Source organism: Gossypium hirsutum, chromosome D01 (genome assembly GCF_007990345.1).
Source record: "Gossypium hirsutum isolate 1008001.06 chromosome D01, Gossypium_hirsutum_v2.1, whole genome shotgun sequence".
Taxonomy (NCBI): domain Eukaryota; kingdom Viridiplantae; phylum Streptophyta; class Magnoliopsida; order Malvales; family Malvaceae; genus Gossypium; species Gossypium hirsutum.
In genome coordinates, this window is record NC_053437.1 from 18,882,673 (window position 1) to 18,895,850 (window position 13,178).

General features: G+C 31.7%; 1 protein-coding gene and 1 non-coding gene across 2 annotated transcripts; both read right to left on the reverse strand.

The window, feature by feature from the left end:
- Window positions 1-6,031: 6,031 nt before the first annotated feature.
- Window positions 6,032-7,164, reverse strand: LOC107934255 (bZIP transcription factor 44). The gene has a single exon (XM_016866630.2). The coding sequence runs from the start codon at window positions 6,661-6,663 to the stop codon at window positions 6,193-6,195; it is 471 nt and encodes a 156-aa protein (XP_016722119.2). The 5' UTR covers window positions 6,664-7,164; the 3' UTR covers window positions 6,032-6,192.
- Window positions 7,165-12,519: 5,355 nt separating this feature from the next.
- LOC121214198 (small nucleolar RNA R71) lies at window positions 12,520-12,626 on the reverse strand. Its single transcript, XR_005909784.1, has one exon. It is a non-coding gene; the product is annotated as a small nucleolar RNA R71 (small nucleolar RNA).
- Window positions 12,627-13,178: the final 552 nt, after the last annotated feature.

Consider the following 13,178-nt stretch of genomic DNA (forward strand, 5'->3'; position numbering starts at 1 on the left):
TGTTCGAACCTTGTGCACACATATAACTCTCATACATTCAATTAAATTCATCACAAATATATATAGATTCATATATAAATATTCGAACATTGTATATATATACCTATATACCCTTTCTTACTTTAACTAAATTCAAAGATCTATATAAGTATATACCTATATATTCGAATATTTTATATACACATATATACCATTTATACTTCAAATTTATTCAATCGAATTACTTTTAATTATAGCTCAACAAAAAATAAAATAGATATACATACATATATACTGATATAATAACATTAAATAACTAATAGACTTATCTCGGACAGTGAAAAATGAAACCGGATGATTAGTCGACGACTTTAGCTTTTCCCCGATCCAACTCCGATTTCTTTGGTTCTTACTCTAAATATATTAAAAATGAACTAGTATAAATATTATTTCATTCAATTTAGTCCAAAAATACATAAATGAAAAATTACCATTTTGCCCCTAACATTTACACTTTTTGCAATTTAGTCCCTATTGCATAAAACGCAAAATACACAAAAATTGCCCACACTATAGAAGGGCTGAGTATCCCTAGTGCTCATACAAGTTCACATATTTCATTTATTTCACATTTTAGTCCCTCAAAAATTTAATTTCACAATTTAGCCCTAATTACTCAATTTCACCAAAAATTCAAATACAAAACATGTTAATCTTTCACATATCTTTCATATTTCATCATTAACTAACAAAAATCTCAAGCATTCATCAATGGCATATCACAAAATTAACAACAAATTCTAAAATTAAGGTATGGGTCTTGTAGTACCCAAAGCAACGATCTCAAAAACATAAAAATTTTCAAAAACCGAACAAAAAAGAACCTTTAATTATGCAAAGACATGGCCGAACCTTCTTCAAGCTTTAATGGCTTTTCTTTCATCTAAATTTCGGCTAGGAAGATGATATATGCTATAAAATTATGTTTTTAACTATTATGTATTATAATAATTAATAATTTACTAATTTAACCTTATTAAAATAATTATAACATATATATATTAAGGTTAGTTTTGACCTTAGCCACCCACTATCTAAATAGTGGTCAAATTGTAGCTTTAAACCTCCTAATTTAAAAGACAACAACAATTAGATGCTTTTAAATTAAATCCCTAAGTTTTCATTTTATGCGATTAAGCCCTTTTTATCAAATTGAGCACACAAATGATCAAATTTTTATACGAAATTTTCACACATATTAATTCACATACTGCAAATACCAAAAATAATTTTAAAATATTTTTTGACTCAAATTTGTGGTCCCGAAACAACTTTATCCAATTAGGGTCAAAATTAGGCTGTTACAATGACATACTATAAACAAAAGGAATGTTGAGCATTACTCGGATGAGAATTTAATAAGTACAGGGGCCTCGAAGTAAGGACAAAGTTCAATGGGGGGCAAGACGGCGATATACAAAGAAATGTGGGTTAATCACAAGAACTTGAGGAAGGGTACAAAATCTAAAAGAAAAGTCAAGGGTTGAGGAAATAATAGAGAAGAATGTGAGCCCTCACGAAAACCATGACCAAAAAAAATAAGAACAAAAAAAAAGAGAAAAAAAATTGGGGCATATGACAAACAGCCCAAGTGCACGACATGATCATGTAGGCATAAAATCAGTTAGGACAAACACGTGCATATCATAATAACATCATACATGACATATATAGGTATTCCAATAGAGCAAGAGATTTTGGTGGCAGCTGCACTGAATCAATGAAAAAGAAGGCTTTCGAGTTTCACCTAATAATCTTTTTCGAAATTCTGATTCTCTCAAGAATCATTTCTTTTTCTATTTTTTAAAAAATCAACTCATAATCCGATAGGTGAGTGGAGCATCGGGTCGCACGCCGAGGTATTTTCAATTTCTGTTTTTCAAATATCACCTCATAATCCGAGAGGTGAGTTGAGCCTCGAGTCGCACGCTGAGGTGTTTTTCAATTTCTATTTTTCAAAGATCAAATCATAATTTGAGAGGTGAGTGGAGCCTCGGGTCGCACGCCGAGGTATTTTTCAATTTCTGTTTTTCAAAGATCAACTCATAATCCGAGAGGTGAGTTGAGCCTCGGGTCGCACACCGAGGTATTTTTCAATTTCTATTTTTCAAATATCAACTCATAATCCGAGAGGCGAGTTAAGCCTTGCGTCGCACGCCGAGGTATTTTTTAATTTCTATTTTTCAAAGATCAACTCATAATCCGAGAGGTGAGTTGAGCCTCGAGTCGCACGCCGAGGTATTTTTCAATTTCTATTTTTCAAAGATTAACTCATAATCTGAGAGGTGATATGAGCTTTAGGCCGCACACCGAGGTATTTTAAATTTCAGTCATTTATTTGTTTTCAAAATTTTAGCTCTACCCAAATCCATTTCAGTTTTTTTATTGCTCGCTGATGTATTTTAATGTCCAGTTTGTTGTCAAGTGGATGTTTTTTCGAAGTAATCGTTACTTTCAAAAATTGCATCGTGAGTCAAGTTCTTTTTACAAAATAAAAGAGAGAAAAATCAGACAATTGAACAAAATTCAGTGCTTTTAAGTCTTTACTCTATCCTTGTTTCATAACGATGAGCAAAGAATGGTAGCTGTAATCACTGAATTTTGTCCGGTTCGGATCTCGTGTTTTAATTTTTATTTCCAAGTTACAGGTTTGGATAATTTGAGCTTGTTATCTATGGATTTAGGGTTTGGGACTATCTCATATGGGCCCAATGATTAGGCCTGTTGTGATTGGATAATTGGGCTTATACTAATCTAATTTTGGACTTGTTTGAGCTTTAGCCCATTAGTGTTTTTAGTTTTTTATGTTATATTAATTTTAAAAAGGAATAATAATAAAATAACAATAAAAAAGGAAAATCAGAAAAATACAAAAATATACTAATTACATTTTGGCCCCTAATTTTTACTATTTACATTTTAGCCCCTAACTTTTTCTAAAATTACATTTTAGCCCCGAGATTTTTGCGTCTTCTAAAATCCAGTCCTTCTGGCACATCATGTCAGATTGTCCTCTAGCAGCCGCCTGGCGCATTTCACGCACCTACCCTCAGCTATTTCTGGCGGCTGGCCTAGGTTCCTGATGGCCCTCAACTGCTACCTAAAACAGAGAAGAAAGAAGAAAAATCAGCAACAATAAAAAGCAAAAAAAAAAAAAAGAAAGGGGGTTTTTTCCATCAGCGAAAAAATAAGAAAAAAAAACGAAAAAGCTTCAAAAACAGAAGCCAACATCACCACCGATTGGAGGCCCTTAAACCCAAATCCACCCTCACCGACTCGTTGTCTTCCATTGCTGCACAACGTTAACCAACCTCCATTTAGCCTCTCCCTCAATCCCTTGCACCCCTCAAACTCGAGACCACCAGCCGAGCCCCTCATCACTCCCACGGCTTTTCTACCTTCCTCACCCACCATCACCGAGACCAAAAAAAAACCCAAATCAAGCACAACAATCACAAAGGCCGTAGCTAAACCGAAACCCAAACAAAAATAGTAACCAAAAAAATAAAATAGATAGAAAGAAGACTTATCTTCAAGAGAGAACGCACGCAACAGCCAAATCGTCGGGCAAAGGAATCGATGGCTGCAAGGGGTAGAAGAAAAGGCTAGGGCTAGAGAAAAAATAGAAGAAGAAGAAAAAAAAAGAAAGAAAAAGAAAAAATAAAATAAAAAAGAACAGTCGGGTTCGACCCGACCCGTTTCACTGAACCTGTACTACCGACCCAATACCAGCAAACCAACGACCTAGCAGGCTCAGCAGGCCCAATACCAGCAGACCTAGTAGGCCCAGCAGCCCAGATCCAACAATAGCAGGCCCAATACCGCCAATAGCAGACCAAACACCAAAGGCAGTCCAAAGCGAAAAAAGAAAAGAGGCCCATTTTGCCTCGGATCAAGCCCATAAATTTGGGGATTTTGGTAAATTTTTAATCCACTTTTAATTTAGTCCATGTATTTTGATGACATTTTTAAATAGTTGTTTTTAGAAATATCATTATGTTCACTTTATTTGCAATTTTAAAATTAAAATCGTTTTAATATATAAGGCAACGAATCGGTTTAACATTAAACCATTGATTTCATTGTTACGTTGGGTGGATATAATGGATTTTTGTTAAATACGGGATGCCTTCTAAAAATTGAGAAATTAAAAAATTCTCGCATTTTCAAATCAAATCTTTATTTTTGTAATTATTCATTAATTATCAACTCATTTTAAAAAATATATAATATAATAATATGTAATTTATCAAAATTCTTAATCGGATCACAATTAAATATTAAATTGAACTTGTATTTTTCAAAAATTAAGACAACACGCGCTTAACGAGATATCAATTTTGAGCGTCATGAGGGTGCTAATACTTTCCTCGTGCGTAACCGACTCTCGAAATCTAATTTTTCTCTGGATTTTGACGTAGACCTAAAGCCAGCTCTTTGTAAATGAATTTTAAAAATGATTGTTCTTTTAAAAAGAGAATTTAATGGGTGTCTGATCACACCTAGAAAAATTATCAGTGGGGGCTCCTCTTTTTTAAGTAAAATTGAGACTTTTATCCAAATTTTTAATAACCGTCAAGATAAAATTTCCTTTCGTAATGACTTCGACTAACGCTTGCAAAAATTTTAGGTCATTACAGTAAGAGGTTAATATTTTCTTTTTATTAATATTGGTATTTACATAACATTTTTAAATTTAAATTTATTTATATTTTTATAAAAAGATTCAACTATTATTATTTGAATTCAAATTTTTAAAAAATATTTGTAGATATTCAAATACAAATTAAGAAGTCAAGTTCATTTTATAGAATTCTTACTCATATAAATAAATGGATAATGAATTTAAATACAAAAATTTTAATCCATTATTTAAAAAATGAACTAAAATATGTATTTTAAAATTAGTTACTGATTAATTAATTATAAAAATAATGATTAATTGGAGGTATTGAATTTAGCTAAATATATATTTTTTAGTTTTGGATTTGAATAATTTCATTTCAGTTACCTTAATTTTAAAATATAAACGAATATGAGGAGGAATTTTAGGATTTTTATTTATTTATTTTCAAAATAGAATTGTAAAATTATTTGATAAAATGTGTGTTTAGGGTTTAAGTTTTTATGTAAATATCTTTTATTAAAACTCGATATCCTTACATATCAATGTTAAATTTATTTTTTAAAAATTCTTAATTATAAGACATTACTTTCTAAGTTGCAAGATGAAATCTAGTACAAATTAATCAAAAATTGGGTCAAGGCCAAATTTTATTAAAATAATATAAAATTTTAATTACGAAAATGATATTGTTATAGATTATTTATGAAAATATGATGTTTTTTACGTTGTTTTTAGGTGCGATCAATATGTTAAGTGGCACCACTTTAAATTCTATACACTCATTTGCCAATAATTAGGAGATATTTTTTCAAAGTGGTGCCGCCAATGTGTTGGGAAGTACCTTCACACATTGGTGGCAGATGAGTGTAGGGAATTTAGGGTAGTGCCGCTTGACAAGTTTATGACACACAATTACACGGTAAAAAAATCCATTTTTATAATTAATCTATAATTTATATCATTTTCGTAATTATTTTAATAAAAAAACCCTCTGAAAGAGCTTCAATGGGTACGGTGAAATGTGATATGACTAGAAATTCGGATGGTAGATTTTAAGAATTACAGCTTTCATTGTTTGCACACAATATCGGCATAATTACAGCTGGGTTCCCTGGAGATTATGGAGCCTTGTCATGTTATAGGAACTATGGATTTAATACTTTACGTAACAAACTGCTGGCTTCTGATTAAGATAGAAAGAATGTCCCAAGCTTCTTATATTGTCAAAACTATAGAATCTTAATCAATGCAGTTATTTGCCATTTTATTACCCAAAACAGAGGGAAAAGAAAGCACAAGTAATAAGACACCAAAATTATGAAGATTGGAAGGAAGAAGAGAGAAAACAAGTTAAGGAGCTTAATATATGCTAATAAACACTTCACACCATATCATATATCAGACCAGAAGAATACCATTTACAAAAAAAGAGATAATTTTATCTTTAGCAAGCAGTTCATACTTTCTAGTTCCAAATTCCATAGATTTTGACTCTTTTTGGTTTCAGCCCTTCAGTAATGGGTGGATCAGTACTGAAAGATATCTGCAGAGGCCACAATTGGTTGGTTAAGAGTAAAATTGGTGAAACTATCAGCACTTGTTTCAAAGGGTTCAGTTTCATAAACCCAAATCCCATTGTTTAGTGTGGGATCATTAAGATAATTGAGGATATGATTTAGAGAATCCAATCTTTGGCTTAGTTCCATAAACTGGGCCCTCAAAACAGAGTTCTCAGCTTCAATGTTGAAGTAATGATGGGTGATGAAATTGATGCTTGTTAAGATTTGATTATTATCTTTCCTTAGGAGTGTGAGTTGAGCCATTAAATCATCCAGATACTTCTGTTTTCTCATCCTGGATCTTCTTGCTGATTCCCTGTTTGATTCCATCCTCTTTCTTTTCCTTTCTTCCATCAACTGATGCAGATCCTCTTCGGAGCCTGAAATCTGAAGCAGAGTCGAACCTGAAGAATTGGAATTCCCACTGGACGATGCCATGTTGATGTATGTACACTAAAATCACTGATAGAAAGACGACGACAGGACCCAGATACTAACTACGTGTAGCTAATGCAACGTTTTCTTATATATTGGGTTTATTATGTAAAGGAAATGAAAGTCAAGCAATTACAGAGAATTTATTTATGAAAAACATAGAACCAGTGGAGGAAGACAACTGAGAAAGATTGAACAAGATGGGTCCTGCGTCTGAGTGAGGAATTTATCATAAACCCCGATCGGAGGATTTCACTCACAACTGGAGACATGAATCTCAAAACGATTTGAAAAACATATCAAAACGATTTGAAAGAAACACAGCTGAAAAAATTAGTGAACCGAAACCAGCAGAACGTTAGCTCTACAAGGGAAAATGAAAAACAGGAAGAGAGCAGAAATTGACTAAACTCTATAAGGGGGGAAGAGAGTAAAACTGGAAGAGGTTTTTGAGAGATTTGGCAAGGCAATTTATAGCCCAAAAGCATGCCAATCTATTGTAGCAACCTAGTCTAATATTACACCTTCTAGTTATTTAAACTCATAATTGCTATAAAAAGACACATAATTGAACAAGATTAAAAAAAATGATAAAAAGATAATTTTTTTGAATAATCTCATTATAAGTTCTGCTTATATATATGCTCTTTTTAAGATAATGTCTAAAACTTCTCATAATCTCTCTCCAACCCATAAATAGGAGGATAACGTGCTTCAGTGCACTCAACCCTATATCTTACTGCATTAACAACAATACACATGCCAGTCGAGATAAGACTCAATCGACTTTTTTAATAATTTTATATTAGCTAAATAGAGATGTTGTTGGATCTATGGAGCTGTGATCAAATTTTGTGTGAGACAAGTTCAAATCCTGTAACTCCTCAACTTTTAATATTATATAAAAATGTTATTCTATTTATAGATAATTTTTATTTTTTATGTTATGAAAATAAATATTTTATATTAAAAATAGAGAAAATAAATTAAAATTACTCTATAATTAATTATTTTTTAAGAAATTATATAAAAATTATCGATTATTTTTATTTATTTGAAAAATTAGTTATGAAAAATTTCATAAAAAATATTGAAAAAGATCATTTTATCAAAATAAAAATTAAAACTTCATAACCCAAAATTCATATGCAAAACCAAAAATTGCACTGAATTATCACCGACGACTTAAAAAAATCAAAAAATGTAACCGGACCTTCAGCCCTAAAACATGTAACTATTGTTATGAGAAGAGAGTAAAAACAAGTCAATTTGGTCCCCCCTAATCTTTGCTGTAGTATATGAATTGATAAAAACATAAAATTTTCCATGTAAATGCTATCACATATAGTTAAAATATTTTAATTCATGTTGTTTAAATATATAGTTCAAAAATCTAAATTTTGTTTAATTATTTTCTATTTAATAAGAATGAATAGTGCGTCATAAAAATATAAAATTTTATACTCAAATTTCAGTCGTGCAACTTGTTATACCCTTAACTCGATTTAAACACGTGGCAACATGAGAAGCGGTCAGAAAGACACATACTGATGCCCCCACCTTATATCATTCGGATGATTATTGAGTGATCAACCACCCATTATCCGTATGGTTGGACCCTTCATTATGTCTTCCACTAATAGCGAGTGTGTTCTCCTCAAAAGGGAACCATTGAATAATGTAATTGAATAGGAACCCTCTATAAATACCTCAAAGAACAACATAGAAAGGGGTCTCTTCTTTCTTCTCAACAAACCCTAACAACCCAAGCTCTCATCCCCTTCCTCTTTAGTCTCCTATTTTTTTTTGACTCTCAATCCAACAAGAGTGAACCACTTTTCTTGTGCCACCTCCTTCTCTTTCTTTATTGATATTTGTATCAACACAACTATTTTTCTTATCTTAAATTATGGGTTAGCAAAAGAAATAAAAATGATGGTTAAACAAGAATAGGTTAGGAATATTCCATCTCATAAATAAAACTACTTTGGGGTCTAATTGATCAACCATGTTTTCCCTTTGTGCTAGTAAAGTTGAGGGAGTCTATGTCATTGAAAATGACACCAACCAGTCACATATGCTTTGCTTTATAGCTCCATAAAAGAATTCAACAAATCAAAGTTAATTTATCTGTTCCAAATGTTTACCCTAATAAAGTCATGAAATGGGAAGGAAGCATGAAAGTTGTCCATATGCTTACCTTGTTTTCAACCCATGATAATGCCAACCCCACTAACCCAACCCAAATCCACACAATCTCCCTCCTCTCCCCTCTCTCTCTATAAAACTTGGGTGAATTTAGATTTTTTTTAAAAAAAATTTAGGTTGATTTTATTTTTCATGTTCGACGATTTTTATGTCTTTCTCAATAATGTTATTTTCAAAATTTGAATTTGTATTTTTTTGGAGTGCAATACATCTTATCACTATACCCAACATTTATATTAGAACGTTGAAATAAAAATAAAAATTCTAATCAAAACATACATGCATTACAAACTTTAATAAAATTATAGTTTTTTTTCTTTAAAAAGATTAAAAGAGTAATTTAACCATATGAACTAAAAAGATAAAATCCTTACAAATTATAAATAGAATTAAAAAATATCATTATGACTACATGTTTGTATATTAGATAAAAAATTATTATAAAAACCAATTATGAAAAACGTCCGAAACTAATTTATAAATCATGATTATTTCCAAAGAGATTTTGGATATAAAGATATGTTTTTTTATTGTTAGTTAAAAGTAACGATAATAAAGAAGCAAAAATGATGAAACTTTGTGTGAAAGAGTGAAAGGTTTTGTGGAGTTTTGTCTGACCTAATACCTTGTTTGGAGGAGGATGAGTGAGACATGACCTTTTCATACTACCATCCATTTACCGACAACTCTCTGAATTTTGACGAAACATGTGCTTCTACACCCTATTTGCTGATCAAATATTGTTTGTTATACAAGTTGTGAACGTCATATCATTTTAAAATTATAATATTTATTTTCACTCTATTTTATTTAAAGGAAATTTTGTAGAGTAATAGTGTTTTTATTTTAATCCCACAATTATTTTATAATGGTTATAAAATAAAGAGAGATAGAGAGAATAAAGAACAAAAAAAATATGAAAGTAATAGAGAATGTACTTTATTGATCAAAGGGATGATTACAATGCTTCATTAGAGTCTCTATTTATAGGCATAAGAAGTATAAAAGAAATAGAGATCTAATTATCAAAACTTTATCTTGATCATGATGAATATCCACTTAATAATATATTTATAACACTCCCTTCGGATGTCCATTAGTAGATAATGTGCCTCGTTAAAACCTTATTAGGAAAAACCCTGTGGGATAAAAACCTAATGAATGAAAAAGAGTACACAATCTTCTATTACAAGCTACATCGTTAAAAACCTTTACCAGGAAAACCCAATGGGACAAAACCTTGGTTAAAGGAAAAGAGTACAAATTATTTTTAGACTCCCCCTGATGGCAACATTACATTACATCTTTGAGTCGACACATTCCAATCTTGTGTAGTAGTCTTTCAAATGTTGAAGTTGGCAATGCCTTAGTAAAAAGATCTGCTAAATTCTCATTAGAACGAATTTGTTGAACATTAATGTAACCTATTTTCTCAAGATCATGGGTGAAGAATAATTTTGGTGAAATATGTTTCGTTCTGTCACCTTTGATATAACCAACCCTTCAATTAAGCTATACATGTTGCATTATCTTCGTATAAGATAGTTGGCATCTTTTCCTGTAAAGGTAAATTACTTATCTTTTGGATATGCTGGGTCAATAACCTTAGTCAAACACATTCTCAACTTGCCTCATGCATTCTAATTATTTCTGCATGATTTGAAGAAGTGATAAGCTGTAAAAATAACATATTTTAATCACATTATTAATGCATTTTTGGATGATTAATGATGTAAATTCGTGAATTTGATGCTCCTAATCCTTTAAATTCATGTTCCTATACTTAGGTGAGCATAGGTGAGCGAAAGGAGCGAAAAATAAGCCAAAATCGGGTAAAAAGAGTTGTTTTCAGCATCCACATGACCTGAGTATTTCCACATGGGCTAGCCACACACCCGTGTGCCAGCTCGTGTCGATTTCATACCCTAATTCCCAAAAACGAGAAAAAAACTCAATTTTTAGGCTTTTTGAGCATTCTAAAGTCTATAAATATCAATTAAAAGAAGATCTAAGGGGGCACGCAGAGAAGATTGAAGAAATTACTCGAAGAACACCATCAGAGCCAACTCAGAAGCGGATCTCCTTCAAGATTGAAGATCTCCTTTTAACTTCATTCGAAGTTTATTTGAATTTCTTTATGTCTTGTAGTTTTTCTGACTTTGAGATGTTTTCTTTTCAGATTATGAACTAAATCCCCTATATACCTAGAGAAGATGAAACATATGATGAATCTTATTATTTGATTTCTGAATTACATGATAATACTTGATTCTTGTTCTCAATTATGTATATTTATTTCGTGCTTTAATATTTTAGGGATATTAATTCATGTTTAATGTTCTTATTTCAGTGGAGCAAAAGTCCTTGTTTAAGAGTAGATCTAGCATAATTGGGTGGAGTTGCATGCAATCCTAGAAATATGATGATATAAATCTACCGGATTAGAGTCAAATCTAATAGGGGAATCCATAGATCGAGTTAATGCGACAATAAGGGTTTTAATTAGAAAGAGATTTCGATTAATCAAACTAGAGTCAGTTGTTTTTACTCTCGAAAGAGATATTAACATAATTTAGGGATTTCTACGGATCAAGACACAAGTTAATAAATTATTTAATACAGATTCGGAATAATAAGTGAAGTCTAGGTGGATTCTTTCCTGGGTATTGTCTTTTTCTTAGGCTATCTTCAAATATTTTCCTAATTCATTCCCTGTCGCGTTCTTAGTTAATTTAGATTAGTAAATTTAGATTAGAACAATCATCCCAAATTATTGGCTAAATAATAGAAAAATAATAATTACTAGTACTTTTACTCCTCGTGGGTATGATATTCCCTACTTACCATAGTTATACTATTGCTCGATAGGTGCACTTGCCTTTGTCGTAATTATAGTTAGTTTAGTGACCATCAAGTTTTTTGGCACCGTTGCTGGGGACTAAAATATTAGGAGCACTTGATTTTTATTAATTTAGTCATTTTTATTTCTATTGCATTTTATTTTTGTTTTTAGTTTATTTTTTTTGTTTTCTAATTTTTATTTTATTTGTTTCTGGTAGGTTCATTTAGTTTATGACTAGAAGAAATCTGTCAAGACCATTAGTATTTGATAGTGAAATTGAAAGTACAACTCATAGAAACCATAGAGAAGCAAGGCAGAGTTGACAAAATATAGTGGAAGAGCAAGAGGACGTTATTATTGTTACTAAGGAGATGATTGATAATCAAAATAATTAGCTACCTCTTGTGGTTGCTGCGAATCCTGCAAATTCGAATCCTACTCATTGTACTATGTACGATTATGCCAAGCCCACTCTAACTGGGGCTGAATCGAGTATTGTGAGACCCACCATTGTTGCGAATAATTTCAAACTGAAGCCGAACACTATTCAGATTATACAATAATTTGTTCAGTTCGATGGTTTGCAAGATGAGGATCCAAATACTCACTTGGCTAATTTTCTGGAAGTCTGTGATACTTTCAAGATAAATGGCGTTTCTGATGATGCCAATCGCCTACGTTTGTTTCCCTTCTCGTTGAGGAATAAAGCAAAACAATGGTTGAATTCTTTACCACGAGTTTCCATCACTACATAGGATCAAATGACTGAGAAATTTCTATTGAAGTACTTCCCACCGGCTAAGACAACTAAGTTGAGGAATGATATCTCTTTCTTCGTGCAGATGGACTTAGAGACCCTATATGATGCATGTGAGATGTATAAGGATTTATTGAGAAGGTACCCTCACCATGGGTTACCTCTATGGCTATAGGTTTAAACATTCTATAACGGTTTGAATCCTTCAACTAGGCAGTTAATCGATGCAGTAGCCAGTGGTACCCTGAAAAATAAGACACCTGAAGTGTAATACCCCCTACTCGTATTCGCCGCCGAAATAGGGTATGAGGCACTACCAAATTTTACCAAATAAAAATTTCAAAAAATCCCAAAGTTTTTTTTAAATTCAATATAACCCCTTTTACAAGTATCTAAGCTTCGCTGCAATTTTAAACCGAGACCAATCCAACACAACCAATCAATTTCAACATATTTTCAAGATAGATTTAACGTATTCATAAGATAACCTCATCACATACCAAAACCAAAATTTGTTAGCCGTACCAATGGTTAACCATACATTCATCTCACATTAACATTTACATTACTAGCTTATACATGCCATTGATTTCCAAAATAAAGTTTCTTTATATACCGAGATCTTGAGGTTGATAGTGTGATACGTCTCTAACCGAATCCGACCTCCGAGCTCTTAACACTACAAAACAGGGGAAAAAGAAACAGGGTAAG